General features: G+C 35.6%; 2 protein-coding genes across 5 annotated transcripts; both read left to right on the top strand.

Moving 5' to 3' along the window:
• The first annotated feature begins 1449 nt into the window (after positions 1 to 1449).
• LOC112504609 lies at positions 1450 to 2529 on the top strand. Its single transcript, XM_025108581.1, has 5 exons — positions 1450 to 1660; positions 1766 to 1817; positions 1920 to 2175; positions 2318 to 2422; positions 2506 to 2529. The coding sequence occupies exons 1-5, from the start codon at positions 1450 to 1452 to the stop codon at positions 2527 to 2529; spliced, it is 648 nt and encodes a 215-aa protein (XP_024964349.1).
• Positions 2530 to 4740: 2211 nt separating this feature from the next.
• Positions 4741 to 16962, top strand: LOC112517103 (VHS domain-containing protein At3g16270-like). 4 transcript variants are annotated; one of them, XM_025124427.1, is made up of 6 exons: positions 4741 to 4859; positions 4940 to 5209; positions 5941 to 6681; positions 7002 to 7157; positions 14256 to 15218; positions 16804 to 16962. In XM_025124427.1, exons 2-6 carry the CDS (start codon positions 5003 to 5005, stop codon positions 16834 to 16836), a joined length of 2100 nt encoding a protein of 699 aa, XP_024980195.1. In that variant the 5' UTR covers positions 4741 to 4859; positions 4940 to 5002; the 3' UTR covers positions 16837 to 16962. The 4 variants fall into 4 exon arrangements, with proteins under 4 accessions (XP_024980195.1, XP_024980204.1, XP_024980221.1 ...); XM_025124436.1 differs by having other exon boundaries at positions 4741 to 4868; XM_025124453.1 differs by having other exon boundaries at positions 4741 to 5209; positions 5941 to 6181; positions 6323 to 6681.
• The last annotated feature ends 3247 nt before the right edge of the window (positions 16963 to 20209 follow it).

The following is a 20209-nucleotide window of genomic DNA, read 5'->3' as shown; positions in this document are numbered from 1 at the left end:
GTTGCCTCATAGTCATATATGTTTATTTATGCACTTAGATTTCAAAATACCTACTATTGAACAAACTCATCCTATTATCTCAGCTGAGATCCCAGACAAAAACAAAGATCCAGATTTGTACTCACTTGTAAAAGAGTTCATGATCCATGGTCCTTGTGGTGAAGAGAACATTAACTGTCCCTGCATGATTGATAGAAAGTGTTTAAAAAACCATCCAAAAAGATTTTTTGAACACATTTCCATCGAAGTTAATGGTTATCCTTTATATCGCAGACGAAATGATAGATGTTTTGTTGAAAATTCAGGTGTTAAACTAGATAACAGAAATGTCGTTGCATATAACAAACATCTCTTGAAAATATATCAAGCGCACATTAATGTTGAGTGGTGCAATCATGCTTCTTTTATCAAATATTTGTTGAAATATATCAACAAAGGTCCGGAAGAGCTACTGTTGCTATTGTAGAAAGCAGTAATGATGAGGTTACTAATAATTCTGTTGATGAAATAAAGGAGTATTGTGACTGTAGATATGTATATGCATATGAAGCTTCATGGTGTATTTTTGGATACGATGTTCATTATAGGACTCCTTCTATTTTGAGACTTCCTTTCCATCTTCCTGGACAACAAGAAGTCGTTTTTGGTGCTGAAGATGATATTGAAAATGTCATAAACAGACCATATGTGGCGTCTTCAATGTTCTTAGCTTGGATGAAGTGTAATGAAATTTATCAAGAGGCACGAAAACTCACTGATGTTGAATTCCCTACAGAGTTTGTGTGGAAATTGGAAGAGCGATGTTGGGATTGAAGGAAAAAAGGCTTCTCAATTGGAAGAATTCATTCAGTTTCTCCTACTTTAGGAGAAGCATATTATTTAAGAATTATTTTAAATAAAGTGAAAGGTCCTAAATCATTCGAAGGTCTTCGTACAGTAAATGGAAATATATTTCCTACTTTTAGAAGTGGATGTTATGATCTTGGGCTTTTGGATGACGACAAGGAATATATTGATGCCATTGAAGAAGCAAGTTTAACATGATCTGGTTTTTATCTATGCTTCTTATTTGCAACCATGTTGATTTCAAATAGTTTGTCTAGACCAGAGTTTGTTTGGCAAAAAACATGGCATTATTTGGTAGATGACATTCTTTACAATCAACGAATTACACTAAAGTCTCCAGATATGTTAATTATCTATTATAAGTATAGATTTATATTGTTATTATTTAAATACAAAACAATTTATTCTTTTTGTTTTCTTTAAGTATTATGTTCTTTCTTAAATTGGTTTTTAGTTTTAATTTTTATGTAATGGTTGTTTACATTTACATTATAATTTTTACAAATTTATCTCTCAATGAAAAACAGGTCAAGAACCTGACATTGTTTGAAATTGAAAAGATTTTACTTCGTAACAATTCCAGCCTAAAAAAAATTCACCATTATGCCTTATCTTGATAACGATTCTCTTGAATCTTCAAACAATCGTTTGATTACGGAGGAGCTAGATTATAACATCGCAAATCTATGTGATGAGTTTCATCAACTTCTAGCTGCTCTAACAAATGAGCAAAGAGGTATTTATGACGATATCATCACAGCTGTTGAAAATAACCGAGGAGGTGTGTTTTTTGATTATGGGCATGGCGGAACAGGTAAAGCATTTCTATGGAAGACATTAGATGCCTCAATAAGATCTAAAGAATAAATTGTTTTAAACGTTGCTTCCAATGATATTGCTTCTTTACTTCTTACCGAAGGCATGACAACATACTCTCGCTTTCACATAAAGCCAGACATTGATGTTGCGAAGTAAATAAAAAAGACTACATTGATTATATGGGATGAGGCACCAATGGTTCATAGACATGCATTTGAAGCACTAGATAGAAGTATGAACGATATTTTTAATAGTCGAGGCATTAGTGACTCACAAATGCTTTTTGGTGGCAAGGTAGTTGTTTTTGGAGGAGATTTCAGACAAATTCTGCCAGTTATTCCCAACGCAAGTAGACAAGACATTGTTAATGCGTCTTTAACTTCATGTTGGAAAAAATGCAAAGTCCTAAGATTAACTAAGAACATGAGGTTAACTGTTGACGGTGTACCTTCTGAAATCGAACAGACAAGGATTCTTGTAAACTGGATTCTGAACATTGAAGAAGGCAAGGTTGGTAGTGAATGATGTTGAGGCACTTGTTGATATACCTCATGATCTTCTCATGACCAATTCAATCGATCCTATATTTGCATTAATTGAATTTGTCTATCCTTCGATTCTTGTAACTATCAAGAATTCATCTTATTTTCAGGAAAGAGCAATTCTTGCACCAAAGCATGAAGTCATTCAAGAAATAAATGACCGTTTGCTATCATTGTTCCCAGGAGACGAAAAGGAGTACCTAAGTTCAGATAGCGTATGTGAATCAGACCAACTTACATGACCAGTTTGATAAAACTTTATATTCACTTGATGTCTTAAATGGTCTTAAATTATCAGGGTTGCCAAAGCATAAGATATTAATAAAATTTGGTGTTCCAATCATGTTACTAAGGAATATTGATCAAAAATTTGGATTATGTAATGGAACTAGACTACGGGTGATATCTTTGGGAAATCAGGTTATAGAAGCAGAGATCATATCTGGAACCATTATTTGAAAACAAACATTTATTCCAAGAATGTTTTTGACACCTACAGGCAAAAAGATTCCATTCAAATTTCAAAGAAGACAATTTTCAATTGTTGTATGTTTTGCCATGACCATAAATAAAAGCCAAAGACAATCATTATCGAATGTTGGTTTATTTCTAAGACAACCAGTCTTCACCCGTGGTCAGCTATATGTAGCTTTATCTAGAGTTAAAAGCAGACAATGTTTAAAAGTATTAATTATAGATGATGATGGTATAGTTAGCAATAGAACAAAGAATGTTGTATATAAAGAAGTATTTAATAATTTATGATACATGGTTCTTATTTTATTAATATTTTACCTACTTACCATTCATTAATTTCATTTATATTCTGTTATAAATTTTGTTTTACAAGTTCTTCATATTTACTCATATTATTATTAATTCTTTATAAAATGCATACCACTTTCATTTAATTTTGTAAAATATCCAGTATAATATACGGGTTCGAATCTAATATATATATATATATATATATATATATCACATGGACATCAAACTTAGGCGCGACGCTGTTCAGCACCAACCACAAATCTCGAACGTCCGCTGTGTGTCCACAATCACTGATCAATCTTCATATTAAGCTCACATCAATGGCAGATTCATGGATAAACATTCAAGAACACTTTATGAATATTGAGAGAGAAAGTCAATCCTCTCAATTCAGTTAAACCTCTTATTACTAATCTAAATATTACAATAATGCTCTCCTCTCTAATTACAAAGATTACCTATCTATTTATATGGTCAACATATTAATACAAAGTCAAAGTCAAACTAGTCTAAGAAAGTCAAACACTCTGACTTTACAATTATAGACTAAAATTAATCTTTCAAGACGAATACAATTAATACTGATTTTTCAGTCCTAACATCCGCCCTTCTCCCTCCCTCATCCATCTCCAATCAACCCCAAGTTATCGTCCCCTGCGATCCCTGTTTGCTTTGATCCAAAATCAAACATCATGTTCTTGCTTCGTTCTAGGATTTTGGATGAATCAAAGAAGCATGAACATGAGAAAATGGAAAAATCCATCAATTTGATCTTGGATTTGATCGATTCTGCCCACCAATTTCCATTGACCGAAGAACAGCAAAAAGAAGTGAAAGATGGAATTCAAGAATCATCCCTAGTTTGTAACTCATGTATGAATGGATTTGATTAACTGGATCATGAATTAGATCACCACAACCCCCCCTGTCCCCGTCGATGTCAAGAACTGAACCATACCCCCTTGTGTCCTAGTCAATGTCACGAACAAAACAAGAAACCCCTCCCCTCGTGTGCCTTTGTTAGTTTCATGAACCAGTAACTCCCCCTTGTTTCTTGCAGTGGGACTAAGTATTTGGACAAGATTTTCAACAGACTCTTGGAGAAATAGAAGATGAAACTTTCAATAGTGAAGGGTTTTCTTCTTCAAAAAGATTTTGATTTAGGGTTTTTCTTCAACAAAGATGGGAGGGACAAAGATGGTCCCTATGTAAATGTCTTTCTCTCTCTCTCTTTCTCTTTGTGTGTGTGTGTGTGTATATATATATATATATATATATATCAAAGTTAATATGTAGTCAATTACAGTGTGATTATTTTTACAAAAATAAAATAACAATAAAAAAAAGTGCAAAAAAGGAAGACCAAATATTGTTGGACAATTTTATCTTGACTATGACGGGCATAATAGATAGAGTTAGTGACAAGGTCCCATTTTCAAAGCAAAATCCAAAACTGAAGAAAGACTTTTTGACTTATTAAAGTACATGTCGTATTTTTTAAGAAATCACTAAACTTTAGGAACAAAAATTGAAGTTCACTCTAGAATCTTTTTAACAGGATTAGAATAAGGGACCTAAAACGTTATAAAATGCATAATACAAGGATGTAATCTATAATTATTAAAGAAAAAGAGATTTGATACTTTATTTCATATATAAACTACAGAGACCAAGAATGTAACTTACTCTTACTATAAATTAATATAATATTTATTGAAAACCTGAAGAAAATATAACCCATCATCCCAAACAATTTTTATCAAACCCTTGTTCTTCCCAGCTCCTCTCTACACCAGATCTTGCTCGATTTCTTGCATGCACGAACCCAATTCAACTCAACTCGATCTCAATTTCAATTCCAATCCCAATTCGTCCAAAATAATCGTAAATAACGTATTGATTTGATCATAATATCATCATCGAATTCAAAGTAGTTATTTAAGGAAACGGGGTCTTGTATGCAGGCTATTTAGTGTTTGAGTTGATCGTATTTGTTATAAAGTAAGAGCAGATCAGAATCAGAAAATATGGAATCGAGCAGGAGAGCGGTGGAATCGTACTGGAGGTCAAGGATGATTGATGGGGCGACTTCTGACGAAGACAAAGTGACCCCTGTTTACAAGTTCGAAGAAATTTGCGAACTTCTACGTTCTTCTCACGTCTCCATCGTTAAAGAAGTTTCAGAATTCATCTTCAGACGCCTCCAACACAAATCCCCCATTGTAAAGCAAAAGGTACTGCTACCTCCTCTTCCTATGTTTCTTTTTTTATTTGATATTATACGAAATGCATGGGGAGAAGCCTTAGCTAGAATTTCTTTCTGATTTCCACGAAATTCTAGACACTAGATCCTGAGTAGAAGCGGGTAGTGCTTTTTCCCTGATTGGTCATTAACTTTAATTTTCATGCTCAACAAGATAAGTCATTGGTGGTTGCCTATCAATTACGGTAATGTTTAAAACATTTGATTTGGGGTTTAAATGGATCTCACTGGGGTGCAAATGCTGAACTTAATTATAGTACAAGCCATAGACTCGGAGATCCCAAACATTTTATAGTTTGTATAAAAAACACACAACTTTGATGTATTGGACAAAACAATCAGGATCTTGTTCTTCCTAAACATAACGTTGTGCCCCACCAATAGAGTCGACTTTGCGGATATACTATGATCCAAATTCCAAAACAAGAGTTTATTTTAGTGTCAAGTAACACATGCATCCTCTGTGATTGCAAATACTGGAAAGTGGACTCTAATTGCAGCAGKTGATATACGTTTGAATTTTTCAATGTGGAAAAATCATCATGTAAGTTAACTTTTTTGGGGTTTGATTAGTGTAATTTTGAAGGATAAGAGGATGTATAAGATGTGGAAGGGACCCCATGGATGAGAGAAACTTAATATTACCTCCTGAAAAAGACAATGATTTTCTGATATTATGTTTTTGGTGATTTGTATTTGTAGGCTTTAAGAGTCATTAAGTATGCTGTGGGCAAGTCCGGTGTGGAATTTAGGAGGGAAATGCAAAGGAACTCGGTGGCTGTGCGTCAGCTAATTCACTATAAGGGACAACCGGATCCGTTGAAGGGTGATGCGCTTAATAAGTCTGTTAGGGAAACTGCCCAAGAAGCTTTATCAGCTATATTTGCTGGAGAGGAGAGCAGTAAACCGCCACCAAAAGAAGGTCTTACCCAGCGGATACAAGGTTTTGGTAATACCAACTTTGACATGCCCTCTGATTATAAGAAGTCATTTCTTAGTGAGGTGGTTGGCATTGGAAGTGCAACAATCAAGCAGGGATTGAATAGCTTAACACAAGCTCAAACCCAAAATAAAAATGATACAGGAACTTACAGGAGCCCGAATCTGCGAAGATCATTGACTAACGAAATTAGTTACTCTGATAGCAAAGAACTTCACAGCCAACCTGTGCTTTCTTCTCGGTTATCAGTAAATGCATCCGGATCTTGGGGTCAAGATCTCAAAACCAGTCAGGCAGACTCTGAGAATGGGAGTGCAAGTTCAAGTTTTTCACATGATAAGAGCCGTGAAGAGAGGTTAATAGAGACCATTGTAACATCTGGTGGTGTTCGTCTTCAGCCCACTCGAGATGCCATTCAGACATGCTTGATGGAAGCTTCAAAATTGAATGCACTAGCTTTAAGTCACGCGCTAGAAACCAAGCTCCAATCGCACATGTGGCAGGTATACATGCTCTCGAGTCCCTATATAGTTTGATTGGTAACATGACATTCTTTCAAATTTCACCTGAAGTTTGTTTCTAAAATCATTTCTTTTCTTGCACTTAAATATGTCAAAGGTCATTATTTTCCCTCTTTAACGTGCTCAGGGTGTTTTTCATCTTCCCTAGAAGTACCATGTATGATTTGTCTAATGAATGAATCTTTTTCCTACTCCATAGATTGGCTTGTTTTAATCCTTACAGAGGTAGATATTTTATTCTTGTCACATTGAAATTCTTACTTATCCTGCTTCATTGTTCTTTTGCTGCCAACTTCTGTCAGGTCCGTGTGAAAGCCATGTGTGTGCTTGAGGCAATCTTGAGGAAGAAAGATGATGAACACCTTTTCATCGTCAATTCTTACTTTACTGAAAATATAGATGTTGTGGTAAAATGCTCCGAGTCTCCCCAAGCCTCTTTGAGGGAAAAGGCAAATAAGGTATGCAACAAGCAGTTAGGTTAACAAGTTTCTTTCTTCATGTATTGATGAGTTACTTTTATGCAGCTTTCTTATGCTGAGCTTTTGAAATTGTGGGCTAAGCCCAAATAAGTTGCTGAATTGTCTGATGAGTTATTTGCACTTCATACTAGGTACAGATTAAAGATCGAGAAAAAGGAATATGACCTTCTCTGTGCCAGAAAAATCATGTTGATGCAATAGAATGCCTCCCTTGTTTACAGAACCATTTAGAGCATGCAAAATCATTCTTAACAACTACATTTTCTAAGTTACTGTTAAGATATTTGGCGAGGTCATAAGACTATAGCAGGATATTATGTGATAATCTATATTAGGATACTTGTTAACAATTTACCTGATAATTATTAAAAAAGTTTGCTAGTATATATTTTTATCATCTTATTACCTTATGACTGGTAGTAATTTTATTGTTAGGATACCTGGTAGTAATTTTATTGTTAGGATAAGTATGTAACTTTGTTATATATTTTGTGTTATATAGCGTGATCTCTAAAGATAGATTCTCAGATGGTTCATGGCTGAATAACTTTTTTTGCTAGTTTTCTCTGTGATTATGTGGAACAATTAGATGAGATGCCTTTGTTTATCTTGTTTTTTCTAATCAAAACATGCTGCTTCATCAGCTTCTTAGTGTTTTGGAGCTTACGGGAAGAATATTGTTAACTGTAGCCATCATGAAAATCATAAACCCAAGCAATCATCGTTGTCATCCCAAATTATATTCATCACCGAACATTACCAAAATCATCACATTCACTTGGGGGGCTGGTTGTGGCTGTCAAAGCTAAGTGGATATTGTATTTTTTGGAAGTTTAGGGGTGATCTGCAGTTTGAAAGTTTAGGCACTAATATGCTATTTCCAGAGTTCAGGGGCTGATCGTTATTTAATGAAAGTTAAGTGGCTGATCTGTATTTTTTTTCCTCTATCCAAAGAAAAGTGGCTGATCTATGTTTTCTGATTCAGGGTTGTTCTGTATTTTGTGGAAGTTTAGGAATTTTTCTTGTTTTTATGAAAGTCCAGGGGATATATATTTTCTGGAAGTTCACATGCTGTTCTACAACTTGAAAGTGAGAACGTTAGAACTTAGAGATGGTCTATTATGGTGATCTAATGGTTTTTATATAGGTTGCAAAGTGATTTTAAGATAGGGACGAAAGCTAAAAAGATAAATGTTAGAGAGTAATGAATTAACATTACTCATTTATTTAACCTCCTCCATAAATTGGATCATAGATATCGATCAAGCCAAACTTGCTGCAAATGAAATTTATATGCGTCTTCCCAAAGGGCTTGATTAGAGTGCTTGGAAGTTAATGCTTTGAGTGATTATGAAATCTTTGAATAGATGGATGAGTAGTTCTAGAATACCCATGATTGATTCTTTAAAGATGATAATCAACCTCAATACGTTTGGTCCTCTCATGAAAAACTTGTTTAGTTGGTAGATGGATGGCAAATTGATTATCACGATATAGCCTCATTATGTAGGAGTCCTTAACTCATGTGACAGTCATGCATTCCTTATCATATTTCAGGAGATATCTGCCATAGACTGGGACTCAGATTCAACACTGAATCATGATACTACTTGTTGCCTCTTGCTTTTCCGTGAAACAAGATTCCGACCAACAGAACACAGTAGCCGGTAGTAGACTGTCAAGAAAAGGACATCCTGCCCAATTTGTATAGATAGAATCCTGCAATATTTCTCAATCTCTCTGCAGTAAAAACACTGGTGACCCCTGTTTGAAATACAAGATACATCTTCCAAGAGAGGCCCTGAGGTATCTCAAAATCCAAACTACATCCAAGTGGCAAGTGTAAAGGGAAGGCATGAACCGACATGTGCACTCATTGGAGTAAGATGTCTGGTTGTGGGATAGTCGTATCATTAAGCTTTGCTACCAGTCATCTTGATCTCTATGGATCTTTAAGAAGTTCAGTGTACTCTACTAATAGCTTGCTATTTGGGATAATATGTGAATGTATGGGTTTGCAATGCAATAATCCACACTCAGACAGTAAAATTAGCACATGCTTTTATTGACATAACAGCATTTCCTGTTAGGATCTGGATGCTTTACGTCCTAGAAAGTAGAGAAGACACCCAAGATCATTGAATTGTAAGCGGTTCCTAGTAAAATGTTTCATATCCAGCAAGCCTTGATGATCATCTTATGTCAGAACTATGTCAGCAACATATACTACCAGAATAATATGCCTTCCAGTCTATGTTGTTGCCACTCCTGGATAATCCATACCATAAAAGGATATAGGAGAACCAACCAAACCAGGCTATTAGAGACTACTTGAGACCATACAAGGATTTTTCTTTGACGAGAAACCTTGGTGGCCTCTTGAATAACAAAGTTCGTTACTTATGTCTCCTCAAGAATAATGAAGGTATTCTTAATATCCAGCTGATAGAGAAGTCAGTGATGGATAGCAGCAAGAGCAACAACAGATGGGTGTGAACGCACTACATGCCACAAGGTGTGAACCATCAGGTGGTTAAACAGAGCATATAGCTGATAACAAGTTTTGTTGAATATGAGTTTTGCAACTATTACTGGTTGCTAGTTGCAATTTTGCCTCCTGATTACAACTAGGGTGTAAGAGTTCCAAGATTTAGGGTCCTGCAACAGGTGGTTGCACGCAACTTAGTTGGCGAAAGGTTCTGTTTGGGACACATTGTTGCTAATGGTGTAAGGGTTAACAGTCAAGGGGGTGGCATGGAAAGGGAGAGTGGCTTGTGATGAGGTGAGAAGCAGCGGCAAGAGGGGTGAGCGGCAATGGTGGTGTCTTAATGTCAATTTTCTTTTTATTAGAGAAAACTTTGGGATGATATGCTATAGGGAGTTGTACCAAGGCTTTGATACCATGAACTAGAGCTTAAAACTCATCTATTATTGAGAATAAACCAATCCTTACATAGGTTACAAAGTGGTTTTAAGATAAGGATGACAAAGCTAACAAGGCAAACATAAGAGAGTACTGAATTAACATGACTATCTTAACAAAAAGAGAATGGGACCTTTGTACATACTTCAAACCTTACGCTTGTGCTATATGTAATTCATTCTCTTGCAACCTTGTTATCCATAATAGGTATGATCAATCCTCACACCTCCATCTGTTTTGTATACCATGCTTTGGCTAAATGAAACAGCGGTCATAGTTATACCATGCCTTGGCTAAATAATTTCGTGATGGGACAAGTGATGATTGCAGTGATGTCTTACCTTGAGTAAAGCTTTTGTCTTACCTGGGAAAGTCATGGATGTACCATTTTCATCGCAAGCTTAAGAAAGGAAACATTCTTATAGTTTCGAGTTCGAGAAGCAGGGTCTTTTTGTTTTATTTTCAGCCAAACCAAATAGGCATGTGGAAAATATCATATGGTAACCAATGTTGAGGAAAATACAAGCTTGAACTTGCAAACTAGGAATTCAGAATTGTGATGAATGATGAGGTAGCCAAGGACGTTATTATTGAGAACCAGATTGAGAAGCCAAAAATAGAAGATGATGTTGTCATACCTACAACTAAAGTTGCCAATACGAAAATAATATAGGAGAGAATTTATGCAAATGAAGATGTTAGAGTTGAAGCTTTGGTGGAAGTCAAATAAGAGATTGTGATTTGTGAAGGAAGATAATGTTGTTGATTCTTTTATGGATGAATTTAAGCATATGTGGTTTTTTATTCTACAAGATTTACTTCCGGTGGTAACCTTTTGTAGTGATAACATGAAGTACTTCTAAAAGGAATACTTCGTCTATGCTGAGTGCTAACATGATATTCCTGACGACTTCTAATTTTGGTGTTTCTATTTTAGGATATACTTATGTTACGATCTTAACTCTTAGCTCAAACACTTGTACTCACTTTGGTTTATTAACGAAGAAATGGATGAATTAATATATAGCTACTCTATTGCCTACACGACATGAGACTCAAGGAGGAATGTGGTTCTATGCTACCCCCAGTTGATATAAAGAAAGGAAAGACAAACATGAAGTACTTCTAAAAGGAATACTTCGTCTATCCTATTTCCATTGCCTAAAGAAAGGAAAGACAAACATGTAGGTAAACCTATTATTAGATCTGGCTATGCTATCTTTAGTCACATATCTTGATCACATTTCCTCCGGTCATTATGCCTTTGTTTCATCACATTTCCTCCGGTCATTATGCCTTTGTTTCAGCTATGAATAGTTATAACTTCCTTTATCCAAAAGAAAATAATTATATCATTCTTGGGGACTGTATCCAAATGGTGCAACTAAAATGGAGGTAGGTTAGGCCGAAGGAAATGTCTGCTTGTATGAACAACCCTTGGATCTTGGAAGCAAGTTGATCTTTTTGCTGTATTAAGTAATTGAATGCTTACAACACCTTTCTCACTTAAAACGCTAGACTGGTAGCTAATGGGTACTAAGAAATATATGGTAAAGGTTATGACTTATGATGCAAACAGTTAGTTGGTGTTTGATTAGGACTTAATGGGCTAGATGACGTATTCATAGGCCTTATATGAGTGTTTGAGTGACTTAATCAAGAAGTCACTATGGTTATGCCCCCCCAAGGACAATTTTCTCTATCCTACCCCTCTCATATCATAACACGCTTACGCATAGACTTATGTTTCTTGCATCCGAAAATCTTCACTTCTTTTTTACAGAACACATATCCATGCAAACTTCTTATTGATACAGACCTTATTCATAAAAAAACATGTCTAGTGTCATGGCTAAAGCAACTTGAGTGTCTTTAGTCATTGTTTGAGTTGTTATTCACCAACGAACCATATATGTGTTGGAATGTCAATTGTCAAGAACACATTTCTAAATGCAATTCTTGAGGAGAGTTTTATGGAGTAATTTTCTGGTTTTGTGGTCCGCAAGGGTTTATGAGTTACAAATATCATTATATGACTTAAAGCAAGCCCAGCAAGTTTTGCTAGTATATGTCATACTCTAGAAAAATTCAGGATGGCACAAAGTTCTTGTGACTATTCAGGATCGTTCTAGTGATATATATGTTGCTAACAATGTTACTCCTTGAGATGACTAGGATGGTATTGCAGCATTCGAACTCTTCTTTCAGAAAGAGTTTCAATCAGAGGATCTAGGAAATCTCAAGTACTGCCTAGGTATTCCGTAGATAGATTACACAAATGCATATTTCTATATTGGAGGAAGTATGTCCTTGACATTCAAATTGGTATGCTTGACTATGACTTGTTGATTCACCAATGGTTTCTAATGTAAAGCCTGGGGACATTTGGATGATTTTAGCATATATCAAAGAGTTAGATTTTAATTGGGAAATTGTGCTATCTCATAGTCACTAGGGCTAATATGGTCCTTTGAGTAAAATTTGGTGAGTGGATTATGTCATCCTCATGCATGATTGTGATTTTGTGTTGCATATTTTAGATCCCTCAAGGATGATCAATAAGAGTGCTCTCTATACCGGTCTTTTTTACACCAATAGGGGCATACACAACACTTATAGGACATACATAAGTTATGTGGCATTTTGATGCTAGTCATATATGATATCAATATAGCAGGAGATTTACCACATGATATTATGTCTACTATGAAGGGAACTTCTTATCACGGAAAGGTTATAAACAAGATGTGGTCTTTCTTTCTAGCACAAAGTCCGATTGGCTGAGTATAGAGACAGCACGCCCAAAATGTGTGCTAACTTGGGTATTTCAACTTTGTCAAGAGTTGGGTGTTCCCACCAATGGTTTAGTGGAAAACTGGAAATGCTTGATAATTAAGGTAACATCACTGAAGACCATTTTTTTATGAATGCAACAAGCACATTAAGGTAAATTCATTTTGTTCCACAAGAGGTGGTTGGCATGCCATGAATCACTCTCTATCAAACTAATTTCAAGTACATTCATAAGATCATGTTGCCGATTTCTTGACAAAGTTGCTGCATGGATCACATATTAGCCCTATATGTTCAATGTCTGGATTTTTAAGCCAAAACACACAATGTTCCCAAAAGCTAGGTCAAAAGTATGCACAACACCCAACAACCAAAATGTAGAAACTAAACGTATCAACGATCAAATATACAGCATGTCATGATAACAATAACAAGTAATCAACACAACAAAGCCACAACACAAAGATATATTGAGGTTCCACGGTCTTACAACCGTGTACGTCCTCTTGATGAGTCCTAGATGATGTATATTCAACCAAATGTGTAGATAGGTTACAGCAAAAGCTTACCTAAATGTTTACAATCACCAATTGTGAGCTAGATCACCTATCTACTTAGAATTTGTAGAGGGGAGATCATCCAAATTATTTTCCTTTTTCTTCTTAACCTCACACTCAGCAAATGCAGCCTAAACAACATATTTAACCCATCAGGGGCTGTGTGCGATCATGACTGCAATCATGAAACTTGCCTGGATAGCATGTCACTGTAGCATCAAGGCTATCTGGTTCTTCGTGATCCTGCCAGCTGTTCTGCTTCTGTAAAGATAACGATCGCACTGGCTGTTTGTGGCCTTGGTGTCACATATAACTCACAACAGTACATGTTGGGTATTTCAACATATATGCTCCAACTTGAGATGTATTGGATATAAAAGGAAATTTGTTAGCTTTTAGTTATATTGTTTATCTTTATTGTAAAGATAGAATTATCATTATTTTTTTTACTTTATACGGGAAACATTTAATTGTTCAACAAGTGTTTTTTTAAGAATATCTGTTTGTTTTTCAGAAGGATCAACTAGATTGTGTGGATGCCGTCTAAAAAGAACACCTAGTTTTGTTGCTTATAAGTATCCCTTTGATCTTCTCTAAGTTAAAGAAACTAAAGTAATAAAGCATCTTATTTGGATTGAAATCAATTGAATTAGTCACTCAAAGTGAAGGCAAACATGATGTATTTGGTATCGAAAATAGCTTTATTGCTTGTCTTTTTCTTCTGCATATTTAATTTCCTATTCATAATCAACCGAGGACAGACTTTAACTGAGATTTGGTTGCTCTTACTACTTGGATGTTCAGGTCTTAAGCCTTCTTAATGGAGAACAAAGTGGTAGCAGGATGAGTCAGCCAGACAAAAATTTGAAGACTCAGAAAGTCTGTCAGATGCCAGATTTAATAGACACCAATGATTCATATGGAAATGAAAATTCTGTCGCAATGCAGAGGGATGAAAGCATTGCATCCCTCTCAACATCAACTACCTCTCTGATCAATGATTTCTTTACGGATGGTGCAAGCACTGATGTGCATAATGAAGACCTTACAAATACTGATGATCCTTTTGCTGATGTTGCTTTTCATGGCCAGAACAATAAAGATGAACATGAAGCAACTGATATTTTTTCAGGAATGGCCACTGTTGATAAACCAGGAATTGTAACACCGACCTCAGCTGGTGGAAGTGGACCCGAGCTATTTGATATTTTCGGTTCCAACTCTGAATTTCCTCAAAGCCAAGGAAATTCCAAAAATGATGTTGACGACTTGATGGCTGGCTTGTCTATAAATGGGAATGAATCCTTGCCAAAGCAGAATGGAAACTCCCAAATGGAACAACCTGAAATAATATTTTCAAATTCAACAACGAATTCAATTCATCAGCCAAATGATGCATTGAATAACATATTCAAATCTCAAGCACCAGGGATAGCAGCAAATCCCATGTTCCCTATGGATCCTATGACCTATAATGCTTTATCTTCAGGATTGATGCTTAATCCTACACCATTTGCTTCTCAAACAGTAAACTATGGTGCCATGAGCAGTCTTTTAGCTCAGCAGCAATTTTTATCAGCTATGTCTAACCTGCAACAGATGGGGAACTTGCAATCCCAGAATATAGGTGCAAGCAATGCTTCTGGAACTCAAGTTGCGGAACATACTTCAGCTCTTCCAGATATATTTAATCCAAGCATTGCGACTCAAACGCCAATGATGAATAACTCGAAGAAAGAGGATACTAGAGCATTTGATTTCATATCAGTAAGCTCTTGCTCTCTCTTAGTTTGTATACTCTTGCAAATTTGTTGGTATTGAGACCTAAAATCAAGCACAGGCCAATTTTAATGGAAACTCTTTGCATGCTCTTACGAAGAAGTGGAAAAAGAACTGTGATGGTGTTGGGGCACGGGTGCGGGTGGGGAAGGAATCTCTATTCTGTTTATCTACCAATCCTGAGACCATCCCTGTTGCCACATTCTAATTTACATATGGGGAGTTCTATTGAAACTGAAAAAGATAAAGACACCTTAGAAATTCTTCAATAATCTTTTAGAATCATTCACTTATAAAATCGTTAGAATTATATTTCTTACTCATACTAACCATGCTTGTGAGTATTTTGCTTTTCACTTGTAGGAACCATCACCACTTACAGTATTTTGATCTCTCCTTTTAGCTTAAAAAAGATTTTACTGCAGTAGGTTGATGGTTACAAATAGATATTGGCATGCAATTATTTACTGGCACTAGAAAATAAAATTTCCTTTGTTGCCATGACTCTAATTGTGAATCTTCCCTGCATAAGAAACAAAACACCATTCACTATCTTTGTTTTCATTTTCTGATGATTTTTTCCTTCATGAATTCCCCACCTTTTCATCTTCTACCTGTCACTATTAGCTTCTATGTGGACTTCCTTGCTGCATCTTCACTGTTATCATGTGCATCACTTTATAGTCTCTTTGATAGTACCTCTTGAAACTTGCAGTTATACTGTTTGTCATGTATCCAATAATACAAGACATATGGCCAAGCCCATCCCATTCAGGAGAAACTGGTTCCTTATAGTAATTTTAGGGAACTAATGTTTTTTTCCATTAGATATCCTTTGTTGAATGGCCATTAAATATCTACCAACTACAATACTGTGTTCAGCTTATATTACATATTTGGTTTCACTGATCTCTGTTCCTGCTATCATCTTGAGATGGTCGAGCATTAAATGACTTGGAATGTTACAGTAAGCGTAATCATGTATGTCTAGGCCTACTATTGAAGTCAATTTCGGTTGAAGTCTTCGGTTCTTGGTTAGTTTTATAGTTGATTGGGGGTTATATTTACTCAACTTGGTTATTATCCTGCTATATTCCCTTTAAATATTATATGAGGATTAAAGGTTAAAGTTAATAAATTTGTCTGGAATCTAGACTGCCGTTGCTCAGATTACAGAAGGGGGTGATTTTTAACCAAAGAACCGAGTTTGTCAGACTCTTTTAACTACCAAATAACATATCCAATGCAGAAAGGCAAATGGTGCACATGTTTATGCCAAGTCATAAAAAAATTCTGAACCTGATACAATCCCAATGCCTCTTAGCTTAATGTGCTGCCTTTATGATCCAATAGAACAGATTGAGAACTCCAGAAAAAGGATACCTGATCAATCCTTAGTTCTGTTTGCGCAAATTTCGGAAGTGCATCTCCACGATATGTGATACAGTAGAATATTTTGAGATTAAGAATGACTAACTTAACTTGAAAAGAGCGTGAAGCCTTTACAAAGTCGTGCATTTAATTTGTCGTGTTTTATGATTGCTGTGTCCCTAATTTGGTTGAGTTTTTGCAGGATCATATTGCTGCAGCTAGGAGGGTAAACTAAAGATGTGTGAATGGATTAAAAAAAATTGTTGGTTGTTATGTTAGTAGATATTATTTATTTACAAGAATAATAAATAATAAGAATAATAATAATAATTTACATGCATGTGTGTGTGTGTGTGTGTGTGTGTGTGTGTATCAGGCAAAGAACTCCATGTGTTAAGAGTAGTAGTAGAAGAGCAAGGTGAATGTTTCAAGTTGAGCTTGTTTTTTCTTATCACAATTCATAGTTGTTAAGTTTTTACCCTTTCATCAAGTCAGGTGTGTATTTGTACATCTTAAATTATTACCCTAGGAAACAAAATGCAGCAATAACAAGGTCCAGTTTGTGGCTATGCTGCCACCAAATCCCAACGGTGGAAGTTTATCGAGCTTTGTTGTATAAAAATATTATTTATATACTTTCCAGGAAAAAAGAAATACAAGGGGTAGACACAGACACTTACTTACCACGCTCCTTCAGAAGGCAATGTTAAGGCTTGTGGACTCGAAGGAGAATTAGTAGTTGTAGTCGATAGAAGCATGATGAGCTTTCATAATTTTTCACTTGTAACTTGGATATTGCTTATTTTTTTATGTTGAAATTATTTGGTGATTTATTGACGCAGCATTGAGGAGTTGGTGTTTTTCAAATTATTCAACAAGTAACCAAAGTTTTTCATGATGTAGATTTCGGAAAAAATAAGTAACTTCAAAGAAAATGTCGATTCGAGTTGCAAGAGAAAGGTTATGACCTTCTGAAAATGTTAATATATTTTCATCTACAAGTTAATAAATACTTGAAAACCATTTACATTTTCATCTTCAAGTTAATACTTGAAAACCATTTACATTTTCATCTACAAGTTAATTCTTGAAAACCACTTACATTTTCATCTACAAGTTAATAAATACTTGAAAACCATTTACATTTTCATCTACAAGTTAATACTTGAAAACCATTAAGGGGTTGATTGGTTGGTTTTCTATCCACTCTTGTGTGGATAAAACTGTCTGTATGGATTAAGAAGTTGTTTGTGTGTACCCCCCCCCCCCCCCCCCCTAATCAGTAAGCCACTACCAACTGTCATGTATAGTTGACTGAATTAGTTGGGAGTCTCAATTAAGCTCATTAAGTTGCTAATAAACAGGCCCTAGGGGTTGTTTGGCAAATAATAGATGATTTAGGGGGTTGTTTGGCATATACCAGATGATTTAGGGGGCAATTTGGTAGATAATGGATGATTTAGTGTAAAATGATTAGGGTTGTTTGGCAAATACTTGATGATTTAGGGGGTTGTTTGGCAGATACCAGATGATTTAGGGGGCAGTTTGGTAGATAATGGATGATTTAGTGTAAAATGATTAGGTGGTCAATAACGGTTAAGAGAATTTGTATAATTTAGTGTCAGATAGAAAATTATTGTTCCAAAATTGTTCTAAATCAATAGTTTGAATGACATAACATTACCATTTTATCCTTAGTCTTGTATTGAATGAAAATTAACGTTTGATAAAAAAAATCTGAATGAAATTTCTAAATGAAAAATAGAAAATAATTAATGGTCCAAGCCAATACATGATATCATATCAATCCAAACAAGCATAACAATAGTTGTTCAAGTTTTGGCATAATAAAACATCACATAAATTGCAAGTTCAAACACAATATTTTTTGTACAATATCTAATTTGAAGCATTTAATATTAATTGATTTGCAACCTTACTACGGGAATTAATCATGTCATTATCTTGGGGACCCTAAGACGTTGCATCCATCTCTTCTTCCTCACCTCCCTCAATTTGTTATTGTGCTTCATTAATGAACATAGGGTTATTATCAGAGGATTCAATAAAAAGCATGTTCGATAACATTTTTGAGTTATGCATGGACATTATTGTAACATCTCGCTTGAGCAAACCCCAAATTACCAATTCCTATAAGATCTCCAATAAAATATAATTTATTGATTATTGGGATCAAAATTGATCCTAAATTATTCTAAAAGTTTTGTCAAAGCCATCTAGACCAATGATGGAAAATCTGAAAATGCTGCTAAAAAGACTAAGTCTGGAGGAAGACCAGAGGCAATGGTCCAGAGGTTGTTGAAATGGCTAAGTCTGGAAGAAGACCAGAGGCCATGAAGGACCCGAGGCCATGAAGGACCCGAGGCCATGAAGGACCAGAGGCCATGAAGGACCAACCCTTTGAAACCCACAGATATGGGCATAACATTAATTAACCTCAAAATATGGGATATTAATTTCTAGAAAAACATCGAAATATCCGTTCTATTTTAGTGATAAAACCACCCAAAACACAATTCCAAATCGGATATAACGGATTTTTACTTACAACCCAAATTATGTAACCAAAAGAATACGAGACACGACTATATATATAAGCTACTATTTACCCAAAAGCAAGATCGATATCTTCAAGTTCCCCGATAAATCTTCAAGTCAGACAACGGGTTCTTTCTATTTATCCGTCTTCTTTCCTGAAAAAGGTTGCCAATTAAATGGTAAGCCAACGCTTAGTGAGTTAAATAGTTAAGCATTACATATCAATATCGCATATGATTATAAACATACATAATAAACTCTTATCAATAAAAGAGTTTAAGACATCATCCAGATATAAACCGAGACTTACAAGAAACCGAGTGAACCATTACGTACCGGATGCCAAGATCATAGGACTCCATATTCAAATCACCATATTATACCATACCATTGTTGCTCAATACAACAAGGAGACAGGATCAACGACCAAATATATTCAACAACGTTAGAATATCAATAAATATCAAGAACCAAGAGATCGAATCGGTATACATAACGAAGACAGTGCATCACCCCGTCCTTCACCTCGGGCTCATGCCAAAGTCCGAGTCAGAATCATACATTACGGGAAACCTCGCACTGCCCGCCTTCCTCTACCGGGTATGTGCCAAGGTTCCCTACTCATTGCTCTTCCTCCTTTCTGAGCAATGAGTATTCACAACCGCAGAAAGTCTCACCCGTCCAACCCGGGATCTTGACTTCGCCATAAACTTCCGGCGTGCCACACGAAGTAGTACCCGTACTATGGCGTACAATTCAAGGAACAAAACAACGAGTCCGGATCCAGAAAGCAAACCGATGTATCGAGATAGTAATAAGGAATCAACTCAAGAGACGGAATCAAAGACAGATCAAGATCGTGTGACTCCATTCAAGAACAAAAACATTCATATGAAAATATATATATGTTCAAATCAATATGTAACAATTAACTTATAACTCACCGGGAAACCGTATAATACCGAAAAGCTCCGAATTGAGATCACAAAGCAAGTCCAATCTACCACACTTAGATTGCTTCCAAAGTATCAAAACATGTCTTAATTACC

This window comes from Cynara cardunculus, assembly GCF_001531365.2.
Source record: "Cynara cardunculus var. scolymus isolate 2C chromosome LG 1, CcrdV1, whole genome shotgun sequence".
NCBI classification, from domain to species: domain Eukaryota; kingdom Viridiplantae; phylum Streptophyta; class Magnoliopsida; order Asterales; family Asteraceae; genus Cynara; species Cynara cardunculus.
The sequence above is the reverse complement of the archived record's forward strand: the minus strand, read 5'-3'. Positions and strand labels throughout refer to the sequence as shown.